This window comes from Oryx dammah, unplaced genomic scaffold (assembly GCF_014754425.2).
Source record: "Oryx dammah isolate SB20612 unplaced genomic scaffold, SCBI_Odam_1.1 HiC_scaffold_2, whole genome shotgun sequence".
Lineage (NCBI taxonomy): Eukaryota > Metazoa > Chordata > Mammalia > Artiodactyla > Bovidae > Oryx > Oryx dammah.
Genome location: NW_024070186.1, coordinates 46,077,212 through 46,097,219, shown reverse-complemented (window position 1 = coordinate 46,097,219; position 20,008 = coordinate 46,077,212). Strand labels below are relative to the sequence as shown.

Sequence of the window (20,008 nt, the reverse complement as noted above, 5' to 3'; positions counted from 1 at the left end):
GCATTTCACATGAAATTAAATGAGAAAGGTGACAATATACAGCCTTAATGTACTCCTTTCTCAATTTGGAACCAGTCTGTTGTTCCATGTCTAGTTCTAACTGTTGCTTCTTGACCTGCATACAGATTTCTTAGGAGGCAGTAAGGTGATGTGGTATTCCTATTTCTTTAAGAATTTTGCAGTTTGTTGTGATCCACACAGTCGAATATGAACGCAAAGTCAAGTGGGCCTTAGGAAGCATCACTATCAACAAAGCTAGTGGAGGTGATGGAATTCCAGTTGAGCTATTTCAAATCCTAAAAGATGATGCTGTGAAAGTGCTGCACTCAATATGCCAGCAAATTTGGAAAACTCAACAGTGGCCACAGGACTGGAAAGGTCAGTTTTCATTCCAATCTCAAAGAAGGGCAATGCCAAAGAATGCTCCAACTACCGCACAATAGCACTCATCTCACATGCTAGTAAAGTAATGCTCAAAATTCTCCAAGCCAGGCTTCAACAGTACATGAACCATGAACTTCCTGATATTCAAGCTGGATTTAGAAAAAGGCAGAGGAATCAGAGATCAAATTGCCAACATCCATTGGATCATCAAAAAAGCCAGAGAGTTCCAAAAAGACACCTACTTCTGCTTTATTGACTATGCCAAAGCCTTTGACTGTGTGGATCACAACAAACTGTGGAAAATTCTTCAAGAGATGGGAATCCCAGACCACCTGACCTGCCTCCTGAGAAATCTGTATGCAGGTTAAGAAGCAACAGTTAGAATTGGACATGGAACAATAGACCGGTTTCAAATTGCGAAAGGAATATATCAAGGCTGTATATCATCATCTTGCTTATTTAACTTATAGGCAGCGTACATCATGAGAAATGCTGGAATGGATGAAGCACGAGCTGGAATCAAGATTGCCAGGAGAAATATCAATAACCTCAGATATGCAGATAACACCACCCTTATGGCAGAAAGCGAAGAAGATCTAAAGAGCCTCTTGATGAAAGTGAAAGAGGAGGGTGAAAAAGTTTGCTTAAAACTCAACATTCAAAAAATGAAGATCATGGCATCTGGTCCCATCACTTCATGGCAAATGGATGGGGAAACAATGGAAACCGTGGCTGACTTTATTTTTTTGTGCTCCAAAATCACTGCAGATAGTGACCACAGCCATGAAATTAAAAGACCCTTGCTCCTTGGAAGAAAAGCTAAGACCAACATAGACAGCATATTAAAAAGCAGAGACATTACATTTCCAACAAAGGTCCATCTAGTCAAAGCTTTGGTTTTTCCAGTAGTCATGTATGGATGTGAGACTTGGACTATAAAGAAAGCTGAGCATCGAAGAATTGATGCTTTTGAACTGTGGTGTTGGAGAAGACTCTTTAGAGTCCCTTGGACAGCAAGGAGATCCAACCAGTCCATTCTGAAGGAAATCAGTCCTGAATATTCATTGAAAGGACTGATGCTGAAGCTGAAACTGCAATACTTTGGCCACCTGAATAGAAGAACAGACTCACCAGAAAAGACCCTGATGCTGGGAAAGATTGAAGGTGGGAGGAGAAGGGGACGACAGAGGATGAGATGGCTGGAAGGCATCACCGACTCAATGGACATGAGTCTGAGTAAGCTCCAGGAGTTGGTGATGGACAGCGAAGCCTGGCGTACTGCAGTCCATGGGGTCACAAAGAGTCGGACATGATAAATGACGGAACTGAACTGAACACAGTCAAAGGCTTTAGTAGAGTCAACGAAGTAGTTAATGTTTTTCTGAAAATTTCTTGCTTTTTCTATGAGCCAATGGATGTTGGCAATTTGATCTCTGGTTCCTCTGCCTTTTCTAAATCCCACTTGAAAAATTTGGAAGTTCTCCGTTCAGGTACTGTTTAAACCTAGCTTGGAGAATTTTGAGCATTACTTTGCTAGCATGTGAAATAAGCACAATTGTACAGTAGTTTGAACATTCTTTGGCATTGTCTTTTCTTTGGGATTGGAGTGAAAACTGACCTTTTCCAATTATGTGGCCACAGCGGAGTTTTCCAAATTTCCTGGCATTTCCAGTGCGGCACTTTATTTAACAGCATCCTCTTTCAGGCTTTGAAATAGCTCAGCTGGACTTCCATTACCTCCACTAGCTTTGTTGGTAGTCATGCTTCCTAAGGCCCACTTGACTTCACACTCCAGCATGTCTGGCTCTAGGTGAGTGATCACACCATCGTGGTTATCTGGGTCATTAAGAGCTCTTTTGTATAGTTCTGTGTATTCTTGTTATCTCTTAATAGCTTCTGCTTCTGGGTACCCACAGAGCCAGTTAAACCATACGTTCCATGAATGAATGACCATAAGACGAAGAGCTTCATGTTTTGGAATTTCCAGGGCTTGGAAAGCAGGAGTCTATCAGCATCTTTGAAATAGAATGTTAATAAAGTTTTGTTAATAGCGCCCACTAAACTACAAGTCCCGGCTTCCTCCTAGAAAGTGACGAATCACGTGGCCGGCTAGGAATCAGGAAGTCTGGCCCGCTTGTCTAATCACACCGGAGAAACCTTCAAAGTGGCGCCAGACTGGCCAATCCTGCGGATGTTTGTTCCAAGCCAGGCCGGGTCCCGCCTCCTCGCGCTGCGCTGACTGGTCGTTAGCGGATACGGTGGCTGTAGAGTCGGTGACCGTGGCTTCTTCCCCGCTCTGCGCCCGGTTCCGCGCCCGTCCCGCGGCTCCGATTCTACCATGGCTCCCAAAGGCGGGCCCAAGCAGCAGTCCGAGGAGGACCTGCTCCTGCAGGATTTCAGCCGCAACCTCTCGGCCAAGTCCTCGGCGCTTTTCTTCGGGAACGCCTTCATCGTGTCCGCCATCCCCATATGTGAGCGCTTGGAGCGAGACGGGCTGGGCTGGGCTGGGCGGGGACGTGGCAAGGCCGTGCAGAGGGCGAGGCGTGCGCCGGAGTCTGTGCTGTCCCCCAGCTCCCCCTGGACTCGGGGGCTGCACGCAGCCTCTGTGGGCCTCCGTGATCTGTCCGGGGTCGTGGTGGGTGGCATCCCAGGAAAGTCATTATAGCACGTTGGAAAAGTAGGCTAGCTCATTCCCGGGCCTCAGGTCTGCGGATTGTGAGTTACTGGTTCTGGGATGGCGGCCTCAAATCTGTATTTCAACCAACACCGGGTTAAGATCTTGTGATGCTAACAGGCATATCGCCTGTTCTCCCCCAACCCTCTCTCCCCGTATTTGCTGTTACGGGACCTTAAACTTTTTACTTGCTTTGGAGAAACTCATGAATTGGGTTAGAGACGTTAACACTCGCACCGAATTGTAAATGTAGCTTTAGAACCGGTTCACACAGAACATTATTTTCCGAAAGAAGTTGAACCAGTGCCAAGGCCCCAAGCTCTACTGTGTTTAAACTTTTTAATAATTCTGTTAGGGCAATTCTAGAATTCTTACTTGAATGGAAAAACTTTACAGCCTTGGCCAAGGTTGTTTTTAGAGTTTAGGGATTCCAAATGTCAATTTCCTCTCTCCTACATTTTTGCACTGTTGTTGGGCACATCCAGATATATTTTCTCTCCTGACTTTATAAAACCTAGCGTGCAATTAACATGGTTCACTGACCGCACTGTGCATTGCCTTGATTTCAGAGAACAGCCACGTCAGCGTGTGAACTCTGGTTTGGGACTACACGTGGAGTCTCGGAATGACTTGTAGTTAGTGTGATAGTACCCTGAAGAATGAAGTTTGAAGTCTGAATCGTGATTTTGTTGAGCCAGAGTTCTCATTCTAGAAGCAGCAGAAATCTCATCATGGACTAGTTATAGGAAGGTTACAGTTTTCAAGTATTCTGAACTAGAAACACTTGAGACTTAACTTTTTCCTGGATATCACATTTAGGAAGTTCTTCTTACACTGTATTGGATTCCCTAATCCGGGCTGTATTTTACCAGGTTTAGCTGTAATCATTAATAACTCAGCAGGTTTTTGTAACTGGGTGGTAATGTTTTGTTTCTTTTTGTATTCCCCACCCTCTTTTATCTTAATTCAGGGTTATATTGGCGAATATGGCATATGGATCTTATTCAGTCTGCTGTTCTGTACAGTGTGATGACCCTAGTAAGCACTTACTTGGTAGCCTTTGCTTACAAAAATGTGAAATTTGTTCTCAAGCACAAGTAAGTATATTTCTCAAGTGAAAGTAAATATTGTTGCATTTTTATATAGTAGGGTGACTTCTGAAAGACCATTTGTGTGTGTGTGTTTTGGTAAGCATTAATTTGAGATATAGTTTTATGTATATTTGGGGGGAGATATGTGTATGTATATTTGGATTAATTTGAGATACATGTGTATGTATATACACATATATGTTATATTTGGGGGGAGATGTGTATGCATGTTTGGATTAATTGGAAATATATGTGTATGTATATTTGGGGGGTATGTATATATGATTGCAAAATATGTAATTAAAATAATGGTATGAAGGAATAGCAACTAACTGAAAAGCAGAGACAGTCTGCTAACACTGCTATGGAAGTGGGTGTTGAGGTTGGAATTAGAACACTTAAGTACTAGCCTTAATCATGGGGCTCAGAAAAGCAAACCCACCTAGTAAATTAACATTTTAAAATTCAAATGGAATTCTGGAAAGAATTGTTCTGGACTCTCCATGTAGAATTTTTGGATGTGAAAGAAGTGGTCTTTTTTTCTTTTACTCAACCTTGACATTTTTAATGCTAACTAGGCTACCATATTTCCTCTGTTTCTTCCTTCATTTTGTCATGTCACTCTCCTAATAACTCTTCATGACATTCTCTTTTCTAAAAGTATTAAAACCAGATTCTTCCAGACCCTTGGAATGTGAATCCTCTGCCTCCTACCAATCAGGCCTCATCTTTTAGCATTGGGGCTTAGGGCTTCCGACTCAGCCTTTAAACATGACTCCTCTCCTCCCTCGTTTAGAAACGTCTCCCTTTCTTTCCATTCTTACATGTCTGTTATTTTAAGCCTTAGGAATCATTTCCAGAGAAATCCTAACTGTCTTTATTGTTCCTGTGTCAAGCTTTCTGGTGATGAGGAGCAGAAACACTTGAGGTGATCTCAGCTAACAGGGATTATTGTAAGCCTCCCCACTGTCGTCCTGGATCCTTAGGAGTCTAGGTTGTGCCTGACAGTTGCTGGAACAGCTAAATCCAGGTCATCTATGTTGTCTTCCTGCTTGGCAGCCCCTCTTCACCAGCTGCCATTTCAGAATTCAGCCCATCTCGGCCTCTGCTTTCCTGGGCTGTCCTTCTCATGAGGCATGGCCGTCTGTGGATAGTGAAGTCCTCAGAGTGGGTGTTTTGCATGACCCATCCTTTGTGATTCCCTTGGACCTCGGTCTCTTTGGGACCTAGTGTTTTTCACTTGTTCTACATATAATTTTTCACTCACCTTTTTGGAGTCAAAAATCATGCTCTTTCCCCTCAGTTTTACTTCCTGCTTCTTGAGGACAGCTTCCATGTCCTTTGTTTATTTCTCTTACACTAGTTAATGATACATTTTGTTTAGTTCAGTGAAATTTCAGTGATCTCTGCCTGTAATGTGGAAAACTTGGGTTCAGTCCCTGGGTAGGGAGGATTCCCTGGAGAAGGGAATGCCTACCTACTCCAGTGTTCTTAAATGGAGAATTTCACGGACAGAGGAGCCTGGTGAGCTATAGCGCGTGGGGTTGCAACGAGTTGGACAAAACTGAACGACTAACATTTACTGACTTAATAGGATCTCTGAGTGGAATTATTTTTTAGTCATCATAGTTTTGGTCTAATATTAATTATTGCTACTGACATAAAAACTCCTACAGATTGGTAAGATTGTTAAGGCTTCAAGAGCCAGCAAGATGCTGAGTGTGGGTAGGTGTTGGTGATAGAGGGAATGGCTACAGAGTCTATAGTCTATATTCCAGTTCCCACTCTGCTTCTCTTAAATGCAGACCCTTGGGCCTGCATTTTATCTTTTGAGACTTCAGATTTCTGGGCTGTAAAATGGGAGTACTAATGGTACCTCTTGGGATGGTCAGGATTAAATATGGTACTTGCAACAAAATGTAGGCCATGGGGTTTGGCATGTAATAAATGTTTGTGTGCAGTGTCGGAGAGGATGGAGGTGAGAGAGCCCATAGGAATTTCTTTTAACATGGTATGATTTTTAAGATGTTTATGAAGACTTTTTTTTTTTTTTAAATCTCAGTTGGTTGGTTGCTGGGCCTCTGGATTTGCCTCTGTCTTGTTTCAGAGCATTCAGCACTGAGTGAGATTTGTTTGCTGAGAGCACTGAGATGGAGGGTAGGGCTGAGTTGTAATAAACCGACAGTGTAGTTGTTAATGTCTTTTTAGGCAAGTATAGAATTTTAGACATAGAAGAGAAATTAGTTATCTCGGTAAGTGTCTTCAGGACAGATGATTGACTATTTGTCTGAGAGATGCCTAGAGCCAGCTCTTTTGAAAATAGTTTATTCTTATGTCCTAGCATCCTGACAGTTGAGGTGCGTGTGTGCGTGTTTTCCCCCCTCTGCTCAGCTAAGAAAGGTTTTTGCTGTAAACCGTGTCCATTTCTTATCAGTTGGCCTTTCTAGAAAAAAGCAGCCGTATGTGAAGTTCAAGAAACATTTAATGAGTGCCTTGGATTTGCGGGAGATGAAGAGTTGAGAGTCTGCCTGCAGAACAGAATTTTAGATAATACAATGAGTGAGGGATAGCAGGGCTTTATAATGTTCTGTTTAGTGTCTTAAAGCTCTTGAAACAGCTACCTGCTCCCTTAGCGGCTATTTTCTTTACATTTCAGAACCTGTTTCCTTTTACCTATTTTCTAACTGGTTTTCCTCCCTCCAATGACCAATTTGTGGAAAAATCCATTAGTCAAAGTTGACTAAAGATTTTGTTTTTAACAGTGTCACTTGTAACTTGATTATTGAGTGAGAGATAGATAAAACCAACCCAAATTTGGGGCTTCTCAGGAGGTTCAATGGTAAAGAATCCTCCTGCCAATGCAGGAGATGCAAGAAACGTGGGTTTGATCCCTGGGTCAGGAAGATCCTCTGGAGTAGAAAATGGCTTAATTTGTAGCCCAGAAGCCCATGTTGTTGAAGGTTGAAAGCTATTGCTGTTCATGATCTTGGGCTTTTCAGGAATCCATCCTGATTTTTCCAGTTTTCCTTGGTCCACGGACCAGAACTTAATGTAGTATAGTTATGAGGGATTGGAACATAGATGGAACAGATGTCTGTCTCTATGGTCTACATCTGTGGCTTGTTTAATACATCTCAGTATTGTGTTGAAAGTTTTCTTGGTGAGACTTTATAGGTAAATTGCTATATTTTGCTTGTGGTCTATGTTTATGGGTAGTCAGTTTGTCCTATATTATGAAAAGTGAATCATCAAATTTCAATGTCTAATCTTTGGGGGAGGCTTTTGTATTTCATCACAGGTTAAATTTTATCTTCTCTTTCACTAGCAATCCCATCTGATAAAATTTATCTCGTAGTTTTTTCTTTTAGGATTATGTCTTTTTTTTTTCTTTATCTGACTCATCACTAAATATTCTTATCTGATTGCTCAAATGACATTTTCAGCATTTTCTGGCTGATTCCATATTATCTCTTGGTGCAGCTCTCAAACCAGTGGTTCAAACTGCTATGGTCAGTCCTTCACCAGGTGGTAATATTTCTTTTTAGTGATATTCCTCTTTTGAATAGAGTGAAAAGCTTTAAGATTTTAGATTTCTCTGAGCTTAATTTTCTCTCTTGTTATATATTGGAATTGAAATCATGTGTCATTTACTAGTGCCTTAACAAATTTATTTGTGGAACAGTTAATTTATGAGTTAAAACAAAGTGGAGCTATAATGATTCATAACTAAATTGTGCTAATAGCATTTGACTTTTATTTCCATATTGAATACCTAACTTTGGAAAATTCTCCCTTGTAAGCAGAATTCAGAACACATCACTAATAAACCACAGCTTGGAACTTTCTGTCCTGCTTGTTTTCTTGAAATGTAAAGTATGATACAGTTGCCAGTACAAGCTCGGAGTACACAGTGTTTCTGAGAGAGAGCAGTGTTCACTCCTGGGGCATGTGGAGACTCTTTCTTTTCCTTTCAGAGTAGCACAGAAGAGAGAAGATGCTGTCTCCAAAGAAGTGACTCGGAAACTCTCTGAAGCTGATAACAGAAAGATGTCTCGGAAGGAAAAGGATGAAAGGTTTGACTCCCTATTTAAAGTATTTGTGGTAACCAGAAAGGCGGGTATTTGTAGAAAATAAAGTTTTTTTGGTTTCTGCTTAAAGAACATGGGTATATCAGAATTGTCTGAGAGAAACGCTGGTGTTGTACAAGTTGTGGTAATGAGGATACTTGACCTTTTGAGTGTTTGTTACCACCAGATACCTTCTTCCAGAGAGCCCCACGAGGTAGGTACTGTTGTTTTCTCCACTTTACGCCTGAGGAATCTGAGGTACAGAAAGCTAGGGTATGCTGCTCCAAGGTCATGGGTTAGTGTGTGGTAAGGCCAGAGTAAGAGCACAGGCAGTCTGGCATGAGCTGGTACTGCACTGCTCTGCCAGATTTGGGAGCGTGCAGAGCTGTGTGCAGTGCTTGGCTCTGCCGCTCGTTAGCTGTGTGACCTTTAGGTGTCACCTAACCCCTGTGTCTGAAGGCTCTACATTGTGTTTCGTGTAAGCATTTTCAGGTGGTGGTGTTTCTGCTCCTGAACTTCCCTGGGCACAGCTGGCTGTTGGTCATCTGCATTGCTTGGGTCAAAGAAAAGAATTAGGTTTGTCTCCTGTTGCCCAATTCTTTGCCATATTTATTAGCGCCATCCCCAGTTTTTCCTGCCGGCTGCTGTTAGAAGTCTAATGAACAGTCTAACGTCTGAATACAAGTCTCTGAACGATTGAATAAACTTGCGCTTAAGAGTTGCCAGATGGTTTAACAAAGTCATAAGTTGAGCCTGTTTTCATGGATCTTAAGTTTTAGTATCCATAAGGTGCTTTGTGAAATGGAATTTTTATCCCACTTTGCTCCAGAAAGACTTTGTGGGGACTTACAATATTAAATTGCATATAAAACAAAAGCAGTACAATTTTAAAAGATCAGAAACCGATGAAAAGTAAGAAGAGGTGGATAAATGAGGACCTCAGGGTTAGTTACAGCAGTTGGCCACAGAACTTAGCTCTGAGCTTCCAAGTGTCAGAGGGCACGTCTGAGGTCATCCAGCTTTCATTGTCGGATGAGAAGCAGCAGGCATGTCCTTCTGAAGAGAAACTTTCCTGGCACTGAATCTTGGACAGACTTTATCAAATGGGTCCTTACGTAAGGGACACAGAGTAACTTAATGAACAGTGTCTTCTACAGTGGTTTTGGACAGGCACCAGGACATTATTGAAGTGATTATGTCCTATGAATCCTTCATAAAACTGAAGGAACACTATTAAAGTCCTCAGAGCAAAGGCCTGTGTTTTAGGGAGCAGCCTTAAGGACTTCTGGCTCTGTGTAACTTTTTGATCACAAATTTTTGCATAGGGATAGATACTAGAGAATCTAGACCACTTTTTTTTTAACCTTTTTATTGAATTACAGTATTTATTAGAACAGTGGTTCCTAAATTGGAGTGCACTTCATCGTTACCCAAATTTCAAAATGCTTTTTATAAGCTTGTACAATCTTAGAGGTTTTAGATGACTAATTATATCAGAGATGGCAAATGGGTCTCTCTGCAGACTTCCTGATTTGGTCTGGTACTTGCTCTTCGTCCTGGGATCTGTCTCAGAATCTTTCACAGCATAGAAGAAAGGTAGTCTTCACCAGCAGATCGTTTGGAATTGGAAATGAAGCCTCCTTGCCATTGGCTGGATCAGATATTTCAGATTAGGGTGAAGTGGAGGTTTATTGATACTTAAAATTTCAGAGCATCAGAAAATTATAAAGGTCTGTTCTTGTCCTCAGTAGCAATTTGTGCTGTTTGTAATTGTGGCCTCTCACAAAGGCCACGGGATACAGTTGTACCAAGGTCTGTAGTCATTATTGATGCAGTACCTGGATCCACGACTCCCTTAAAGATCTAGTGTTTTTTTCTCTCAAAAGACTAGTTGTTTCCAAGAGATTAAAGAGAAGGCTTATCGGCATGTTTCTACCCAGATGGGTATCTCTCGAAGCTCCATCTACAGTCATTCGGAATATCAATTATGTGCCACTTGGAACTGCTTTTCCATCTATTCAAGGATGGAAACTAGCAGAGGAGGATGAGATTCATTAATGCTTGTCCCAGGATATGAGGGTTATTTCTCCTTGACTTACTGATGGTCCGTTGTTAGTATTATCAGATTGTAAGACTTGCTGAGTATGGCCTCAACTTCTCTCCTGTTTTAGGAAGTACTCCTTGGACAAAGGACTACTTGAGAAGCGCGCTCTCAAACTAGGTTTCCTACCAGTGAGGCCCTGGCAGAACCTCTGCTGATGAGGGGGATCGGGAGTCCTAACCTTCTTCAAAATAAACCAGGATATGGCTGGACTAGAAAAAGTTCTGAGAGCTGCCGGACAGTCCTGACTGGGTATACCCCCATGTAACTCATGGCCTTTCGGGAGCTGGGACAACCCAGACGATTGAACCACTCTTTCATGAAAAACATGTTGAAGTTAGTTCTGATTCGGGGTTTGGCAGGGAGTTCGGGAGAAGCGCTGTAGTAGAGATGGGATAATTTAATTGCCAACAGTAAAGTCATGCCTGTAGCCTGTTTAAGGAGCCTGTCTTCACTGGGTCTTGTGCCAAAGTCTTAAAAACAGTGTTTTGTAGCATTAAACCATGTAGAGACTATGGACATTTCTGGACCAGGCTGGTGTTTTCTTTGATCATTGATAGAATGGAATATTGTATTAATTCCAAATCATGTATTTTTTAAATTTACATTTAAACTTCTCTGAAATCAGAAGCTGCTTTATAGTTGATAGCTGCATTTAATATAAGGTCCTTCACATCTCCCAAACTTTACAGTAGACTAAGATTTTCTAAGTTGATGGTATCCACAGAATCAAGGAAACATGGCATGTATATTAGAAACCATGAATTTCTTCCCTTAAAGACAAGGTGCTAATACCTTTCATTTAGCTCCTTTACAGCCAGGCTTGTTGACTTTGCATTACAACAGTTGGTGAATAAAACAATGACATTAGCCATTGTGCTAGCCTTAGGATTAGTTGGGGGTTCCATCTGACCCCAGAGTAATGTATTTTTCTGTAGGAGAAAGCATCAATGGCAGCGACTTTGAGCCTCTTAGATGACCCACCGTAAAAATATTTTACTATTTGACCAAATACTTTTACATACACACACGTAAATGTTCCAGAGAACAAAGTTACTGCCCTATTGTATGTGATACACTTCACACTTCTCTGTTTTTTTTCCTGTTTCATTTTTTTTTTAACGTGTTGGTCACAACCCACTCAGTAATTTTTCCTGAACAGTGGATCCACTCCGTTGATTTCACATCCCATTACTAGGTTAGAACCTACCTACTCGTTTAAAAATTGCATTATAAAGTTAATTAACTGAGCAGAATAAAGGACCCCCTTATTCACAGGCACCCTGGAACTTCCTATTGCCCCTGTGAAATGGTAAAAGAAAAGTGGATTAAATAAAAAGTAATGGGTTTCACGGGAGTAAAAATGCTTAATGATCAAGCAGATTCTTAGCTCAAATTAAATAAAGATGGCTAAAGAGAGTCACAGACAAGTCTGTTTCTGTGATGTGACAGCTGATTTTGTCCATGGGCTTGTCTTAAGGTATAACATTGAAGGGTGAAATCTGTAGACTGTAGAGAGTTTCACGGAGAAGGCAATGGCACCCCACTCCAGTACTCTTGCCTGGAAAATCCCATGGACAGAGTAGCCTGGAAGGCTGCAGTCCATGGGGTCGCCGAGGGTCAGACACGACTGAGCGACTTCACTTTCACTTTTCACTTTCTTGCATTGGAGAAGGAAGTGGCAACCCACTCCAGTGTTCTTGCCTGGAGAATCCCAGGGACTGGGGAGCCTGGTGGGCTGCCGTCTATGGGGTCGCCCAGAGTCAGACACGACTGAAGTGACTTAGCAGTAGCAGTAGAGAGTTTCAAGCCTGCAAACGGGCGAGAAAGCCCTTTCAGGCTGCTAATCAATAGTTTGTTTTTGGTGAGTATCTAGAGAAAGATGCCTATTTTGGTTGCTGATAAAACCAAATTAATTATGATTAATCAGTTCCTTCCTCCAAAGCTTAAACTGCTGGGAAAAAAGGTAATATACCCAGCTACTTGAGCATCGATAACTGTTAATTCCCTGACCAGGGACTGAACCCAGGCCCTGGCATTGAAAGCACTGAATCCTGACTACTAGACCACCAGGGAATTTCTGAGCATCGATAAAATGAAATATCTTTTTTAGTAGAATAAAGGGGACAATGCTGACTGAATTTAATATTAACACATTCTGCCCAGAACACCTTTAAAGAAGAACTTAATCTTACAATGAGCTAGAACCATGTGGTATTTAACATTTTTAGTGCCTACTGAAAAACTAAATGACTTGTTTCTGTGTCCACAGAATCTTGTGGAAGAAGAATGAAGTTGCTGATTATGAAGCTACAACATTTTCCATCTTCTATAATAACACTCTATTTCTGGTCTTGGTCATTGTTGCTTCCTTCTTTATACTGAAGAACTTCAACCCCACAGTGTATCCTTTTAAAGGTTGATTATCCTTTTTAGAAGTCTAGAAACAGTTCATTTAGGTTTTTATTTGTCTGAGTGGTTTTTGGTAACAAAAACTGCAAAGGGAGTCAGTCCCTTAATAAGCACTGTGACCTTAGGCATGTTTCTGGGTGTTTAAAATAAGGGCTTTTGGTTTGATTTGAAGTTCTTTTAGTTTTATGATCAAGACTTCATGATAAATAATGAGTATTGCAAAGCAGTCTTACATATATGATGATGTGTACCTGCCTGGTTTAAAAAAAACAAACATGCTAAGGAGCCAAAGCAAACTTGCCTTCTCTGACAGCTCCTGGCATATGCCCTGTATCTGCTGGTACTTTGGGGCTTTGGGGTTGGGTGGATAGCCAGTCGAGTTAAATTGGCACATTTTATAACAGCTTAATAGTGTTTCAAGTTGCTCTTAAATTGAGATTTTGGGCAAGAATCAGTCTTCTCTTTTTAAGGTAATTTATTAAAAGTGTTATCCAGGAATGTGCAGCCAAATTTTCAACAGTAGGAGATTCTGATGTAATAAAATAGCAGATACTCTCCAACTTTTATCTTCTGGGAATACTGGAGTGATTTGCCCCAAACACTCTAGTCCTGAGACTGAGAGTAGCTGCAAACTTTGTGAACCTCCTTGCTTTCACAGGCCCACTGTGGCCAAAACACTGATGGACAAGGAACACTTATTTTTCCTTTGCTGTTGATGCGGGGGTTGGTAAAGAAATTAAGCCTCTTCTTGCTGTCTCTGTTCTTTGATCAGCTCTTTTCCTGAAGGTTAAATGGAATTCAGATGTTTTCTTTGCTATCATGTGTTCTAGGTTTGTCTCAAGTGTTTTCTGTTTGTCTCAAGTGTTTTCTGTTGGAACGTATTTCCTGTGAATGTTCTTCATTCTTTGTAGTCTGCTCTCTGGTAAATTGTATTTGCAGACAATGGGGCCGCACATTATTGTCATTAGACAGCCTGTCAGGAGGAAAACAGTACATTCCAAGGAGGTGGGTTCTTTTTGTTTTGTTGAAAACCAATTTGGGGTTGATTTTTCCTTAACATTGAATTCTTACAGGAACTACATTTTGTCCATAAGTGCTTCCTCAGGCCTCATCGCCCTTCTGTCTACTGGCTCCAAGTAGACTGTCTCAGCTTTGCCAGCCCCTCCTCCCCACCGCCCCGACTTTGTATCTATGGGTGGCCTGTGATGTGGAAAAATAGCAGGGTGGTCAGGGTGGAAGACACACAAGCTGTTTTTATAAGTCTGGAGTTTGAGGGTTGAAAAAACCCAACAAAATGTAATTCAGTATTTGTTTATTGGCTTTTTTTTGTGTGTGTGACAGATTGTTGAAATTAAATGAATTGAAAGGGAAACTCAGAGTACCAGGACATTTATTAAAAGGCAAAAAGTGTTGCAATGTGTTATAATCACAAGAGGAGAAAATAACTTGTTTCCTTGATTTGTCAGAGGTCACAGTAACCTGGACTGAGCTGTTATTATTTATAATAGTAGCAAGAAGTTAATAACTGGTTCTGTGTGTTCCAAGCACAATATTACAACTTTTTTTTTTTTGTTTTGAGCCATAAATACCAGAGTGAATCGTCTCCCTCTAGGGGACTGAACAGAAGCATCATGCTTGCAAGTCTCTGACTTTGTGATTTGAAATAACTCAGTTAAAACATGGTTTCTCCAACTGGGAGAAGAAAAACTTGTGGAAAAAGTGTATGTGTGTGTGTGTGTGTTTTCTAAGAATAAAGGCAGCCAGGGTAATAGCCTAAAAATAGTACCCAGGCATATCAGAGTTGTCCTTTGAGGTTAAAGCACACACTGTTCAGCTCTGTAGCATTAGCCCTGGGTGGGTGTCCAGGGAGGTTAGCTCAACCCTCCCATGTTGGTTTGACCTGTTAAGAGAATGGAATCATTGTTTCCTCTTGATCAGGGTCTCACATCACTGGAGGAATGTTCAGTAAGAGAGTCTCTTTCCTGTATATTGACGTGTAGGAGACCAAAGTGATTTTTGTGATCTTAGTTCTGGAATTCGAAAAACTCTCCAAGGAATTACAGTGGTTTTGGTACTGCTCAGCATTTTTCCATGAGGACTTTCATACATTTGACCTTTTAGTCCACAAGTTCCCAAAATGAGTTGTAAACAAAATACTGATCTCTTCAGTCCTGGTGGGTCCAGCCAAGAGCAGACGCCTTCATTTTTTAACCAATGTGTTTATAGGTGATTGTTTTTGCGTTATTTGAAAAAGTGTGAACTTTTCTTGAACTTTCATCACTTAAAAGATCATGTGATACTAGCTTTTGACCACATTCAGTACCTTTCTATAAGCAGTTTGTTCTTATTGTTGTTTAGGTGCTAAATTGTATCCAACTCTTTGTGACTTCAGGGACTGTAGCTCACCAGGCTCCTCTGTCCATGGATTTTCCAGGCAAGAATACTGGAATGGGTTGCTGTTTCCTTCTCCAGGGGATCTTCCCAACCCAGGGATCGAACTTTACCATTTGGGTATCCCATTCTACAAGCAGTACCTCAAAGGAAATATATTCCCAGTTTCTAATCTTAACTTTGTTTTCCACTTCTGAATTTAAGGTAAATGTTGCATTCACTGTTTATAGAAAGATATTCACCAGGAGTTACCTTCCCTTTCCATCTGTTGGGAAGCTTTGGGAAGTCACCTAAGAACCTGGAAGGAAAATGAGCTAGGAGTACATTTGCCTAGTGACCCAGATCATCATTGTTTTCTGCTGAGGATTATAATTCATCATGGCTTCTAGAAGTTTGCAGTCCTTTACTTTTCTCTGGTACATTGTTACCCGTGCCATCACTGAATAATATGGAGTGGATGGGGGAAAAGTCAGAAGTAGCCTGTAAAGTGTTAATAAGAATTAATATAAGAATTAATTATGTTTTAACTTTTTTTCCCTGTTGATTAATGAGTCAGTAGTTTGACTGGTGGCCTGCTGTTTATACCAAATGTATCTGCTTATTTGACAAAATGATTGTTTAACAAGCCACCAATATTTACTACTTGTTACCAAAGTTGGGCCAATTTTTTACCTGTAATTTTTAACGTGCAGGTAAAAAAATTGCCACTAGATGGCAGTGCCTGTACAGATGGGAAAAAAAATAGTTTTATAACACAGTATACCTGAGATGGGGTGCTGAAATAGGGCATCAGTGTTACATTCTTAGTAAAGTGTCTCTTGAATTAATAAACTGAATAATTTGTAGCAAAGTGAGGAAGCAAAATTTGGTTTTGTTCCTGAATTGTTCCTACTGCACTTTTTGTTTTTAATCATAGTAACAGTTTCTATACCGTTAGATAAACTCCTGTGTATCCATTTCTGATGGTTCCACAGTTTCCATTAGGGACTCACCATGCAGTGCTTTACGGTTGGGAGCAGCAAAACCTTTCCCCCAGCCCTCTCCGCATCCTCTGGCAAGACTAGCGCACAGAATTATGACATACTGGATCTGGCTTAGTTAGTAAAAATCAGCTGTAGAATTTTTATCTTAAAAACACCCCATATCCAACACCAGGAGAATTAAAGAGGCTTTACTCTAATTGGGATTCAGAGTGATTTAATTCCAGTTTTGACACCCCTTGTGATAAGTGTGATAAGTGCTGGAACATTTTACATTTCCCTGTTTTTAGTTTCTTCATTTATTATAACTTAATAAGAACTTGGGTTGAAATAATTCTTAGCCAGTAAAAATTTACTGCCTGACCTATTTGGTATATTATTCTAACTTGGCCAGAATAATTTGAAACAAGTTTGAAGTTAACAAATACAGAGGTTGGATTTATACTCTGAATTCTTGTGAAAGGTTGTGCTCTTTTTTTTTTTTTTGGCTGTACCGCAAGCCTTGAAGGATATTAGTTCACCAAGCACGGATCAAACCCAAGCCCTCTGCATTGGAAGCAAGGAGTTTCAGCCACTGGACTGCCAGGGAAGTCCCCATAGCCAAGCTTTTTTAACTTTAAAAAGTCACACACTGTTACTTTAAAGCTAAAAAAGAAAATCACCCCTGAAAGACCTCTAGACGGGAGCACCACATACTGGATTCTAGGCCTGGTTCTGCCATCAGCTTGCATATAAGTTGGGGCGAGTCCTTTAACGTCATGAGGTCTGGGTTCCTCATTTGCAAGGAAGGGGATGGCCCCAAGGATGGTGAAGGCCAGTCGAAGCCCGGACATCTCTCTGGTGACCTCTGGTGCACACTATGGATGAAGATGAAGTGGCAGTTCTTAAAGTGGGAAGCCAGACACAGGGCTTCTAGTTTTTATTTCCCTTGGCTGAAGTTTCGGTATGTGGCGGGCTGCCACCCAGGTTACCCTTGGAATGGTATGTTCTCTGCCAAGGAAGTCTTTCCAGAAAAGAGAAGAAAATGAGAGTGCATGTGGAAATTTTTCTTAAGGATAAAATTGTGAAATGTATTTATCTAGTATATTCACCATGGCAGATGATTTGAATATAAAACGAGATGTTCCCATGTTCAAGCAGTAATGTTTAATTTGCAGTTTTTTTTTTTTAATAATTACATATCTTTATTTGTGGCTGTGCTGGGTCTGCATTGCTGCATGCAGGCTGTCTCTAGTTGCAGAGAGCAGTGGCTTCTCGTGGAACATGGGCTGTAGAGTGCGAGGCCTCAGCCGTGGTGCATGGTCTTAGCTGCTCTGCGTCATGGGGGATCTTAGTTCCTGGACCAGGGAACGAACCCATGTTCATTGCATTGGCAGGCAGATTCTTAATCACTGGAGCACCAGGGAAGTCCCTACAGGTTCTTTTAAATGAGTTTGAGAACCTTTAACCTTAGTACCGAATATTTCTAAAATCCAAGGAGAAATATCTTTAGTAGCTAATCACTTTCTACATTAAGAGAAGAAAAGTTGGGGTTACAATTTAAATCTTTTTGTAAAGCTATTTCTGTTAGGTATCATTCAATGAGGCTTACCTGCCAGCATTATTTTTATTTAGATTCTTATTGCCTGTTTTATAAAGATGGAGATATATATATATATAGCCTTCTAGTGATAGACCAGATATAAACTAATTGTGAGATTAAATGCATGTATGCTTTTATTACTCAAAGCAAATAAATTGCAATTCTAATTAGATGACTTCAGCTCATTTATGCATACAGTAATTCACTGGATTGATTGAACACACAATGAACAACTGAAAAATGATCCATTTCCATTATTAATCTGATACTTTTGGACAGAAAACCCCAAAATTTGCTGGTATTTCATACTAACATTTTAAGATTTAGAAAACCATGAAATACATATCTGGAAATGATGGCAGAAAATAGCATTTTAAGCTGACAGTATACTTCTGTAAGTCTCAGTGATTTCTACTTGGGTGGACCTGTTGGCCAGTAAATGAAATTAGAATTTTGTACATGCTCAGGTGTCCAAATAGAGATATAATGGACCTCCCCCCTTGACATACACCTTCAAACTGGAAGAAAGTTTTCTCCTTACAGGTACACACACAGTATACTCAGGTTTTCTCTAGTGGTATATGTAGGTAGCCAATAGTGAGTGGCAGGGCTGGGTATACCTCAGCTGAGTGCCACAAGGCTAGGCCCCATTAATCCATGCAAAGAGGTTTCATGCATATAGTTTAATGCACATAGTGTGATTATGGAGTCGGGAAGTTCTTTAACATTTGCTTTTCTTTGGGTGTGTTACTTTACCCAGCATATGTTGAGTAGTGACAGCATTTTCACAAAGCCGGTGATTACTTTCATGTTAAAAACACCAAGCATTATGCTGTAAAATCCCAGTGCTAATTAAACAGCAAACATTTGCCCTTCTGGGTGTTTTTACAGATTTACTTAACAAAAGTGAGCATGTGTATATTTGTTCTTAAAGCTCAAATATTTAAACTTGCAGAAGCTGTGCCTACAAGCAGTCAAAAAGAATAAAGCAGGTTTTAGTAAAATGTAGAAAAAAATGAATACTTCATTGCAGGTACATTTTATTCAAAGCAAAGCTTCTGTACTGTAATTCTCGCTTTCATAAATTAACCAAACTGTCTCTAGTTAAAGATGGGGGTCTTCATCCTCTTACCATCTCTCCATGTAAATGAACATATTAGAATTCTAACAGACGCTTTGGAGAAACTGCTATACAGAGCCATTTTTGAGGCCAACGCTAAAAGGTAATGAAAGTAGATAGTAATTTATGAAACAATGTGAATGTGAAAATAGAAAAAAAAAAAATTCAGTAAAATTGTTTCATCTGGTTCTCTCAAGCAAGACTTCTGAGTGAACATAGCCTCCTCTTTCTGATGCAATCCACGCTGAATCTGTGGATTTTGTAATATATTCGTCCAACCTTTTTTAAGTTACTAAGTGCCTGAAGGGAATATGTCTTTTCCCTGCCATATACTTTGCCTAACCATGAGGTGTACAGAGCAATGTAAGAATAGGTGACTCCAGTCCAAGGTAAGAAAATAGAATGGATTTTCCTGTTTGTGAGTTTTTAGGTATGTTCGTAATTTCAGGTGCACAGTGGTAGCGACAGCAGACACCTCAGAATCCAGGGACACTAGAGGTTGAGCATTGGGGCTGCTAAGTGATTCAAAACACTGGCTAGTAACACCATCCTGTACCTGTATAGACCGCTGTTTTCCCCATGCAGCTCCTTGGGGCCCATGCATTGCCTTAAGATCTATAGTCCTTTTTGCTGTAGGGCTTGTTGCGCAATATGTTATCAATCTCATTTACCACGTGTGATGTCATCTTTGGGAGGACCTGAGAGCACAAGAACAAAGGATGAAGTCAGTACTTGGTACTTGAGTTTTGTACTAAATGTTAAAGTGACGTCATCTAGATTTGGATATGTTTACAAATCACCACTAAATGCTGCCTCCCCAGCAGACAGGAAGCTCTGTAAGGTCAGGGGCCTTGTCTGTTCACACTGCAGCTCTAGAGCCTGTAAGGGTGCTTGGCTCTTAGGTGCTCGTAATTATTGGTTGTCAAAGAAATACAGAATACCTAGAGCAGCTCTGTCCAAAAGAAATAAAATGAGAGCCATATATGTAATTTTAGATTTTCTAGTAGTCACAGTAATAAAAGTGGAAAGAAGCAGGTGAAATTAATACACATTTTACTCCATTAGAGTTGAAATATCATTTGAACTTGTAGTCAGTATAGAATGTAATTAAGATGTTTTACATGGTTTAAGTCTTTCAGACCCAGGGTACGTTTTACACTTAATTCCATTTAGAATAGCTGCCTTACACGCAGTAGCCACGTGTGG

General features: G+C 40.6%; 2 protein-coding genes across 3 annotated transcripts in view; one reads left to right on the top strand and one right to left on the bottom strand.

Annotated features, from left to right (window-relative positions):
- The first annotated feature begins 2,522 nt into the window (after positions 1-2,522).
- On the top strand, positions 2,523-14,355 carry SSR3 (signal sequence receptor subunit 3). Its single transcript, XM_040247452.1, has 5 exons — positions 2,523-2,855; positions 4,029-4,155; positions 8,124-8,222; positions 12,590-12,721; positions 13,803-14,355. The coding sequence occupies exons 1-5, from the start codon at positions 2,723-2,725 to the stop codon at positions 13,867-13,869; spliced, it is 558 nt and encodes a 185-aa protein (XP_040103386.1). The 5' UTR covers positions 2,523-2,722; the 3' UTR covers positions 13,870-14,355.
- The window catches only part of KCNAB1 (potassium voltage-gated channel subfamily A member regulatory beta subunit 1), a 452,075-nt gene continuing 446,131 nt past the window's right edge, over positions 14,065-20,008 (bottom strand). For both annotated transcript variants that reach the window (XM_040247427.1, XM_040247438.1), the window contains exon 14: positions 14,065-19,500. In XM_040247427.1, coding sequence (XP_040103361.1) covers positions 19,411-19,500 — 90 coding nt within the window. In that variant the 3' untranslated portion in view covers positions 14,065-19,410. The remainder of the gene's footprint in view (positions 19,501-20,008) is intronic.

What these genes read in the sequence shown, in the direction of transcription:
- SSR3 (XM_040247452.1), top strand. Translation starts at nt 2,723, where the DNA reads ATGGCTCCCAAAGGCGGGCCCAAGCAGCAGTCCGAGGAGGACCTGCTC. An exon ending in AAATTTGTTCTCAAGCACAA is followed by an intron (nt 4,156 to 8,123) that starts GTAAGTATATTT and finishes TTTTCCTTTCAG; the next exon opens with AGTAGCACAGAAGAGAGAAG. An exon ending in CGGAAGGAAAAGGATGAAAG is followed by an intron (nt 8,223 to 12,589) that starts GTTTGACTCCCT and finishes CTGTGTCCACAG; the next exon opens with AATCTTGTGGAAGAAGAATG.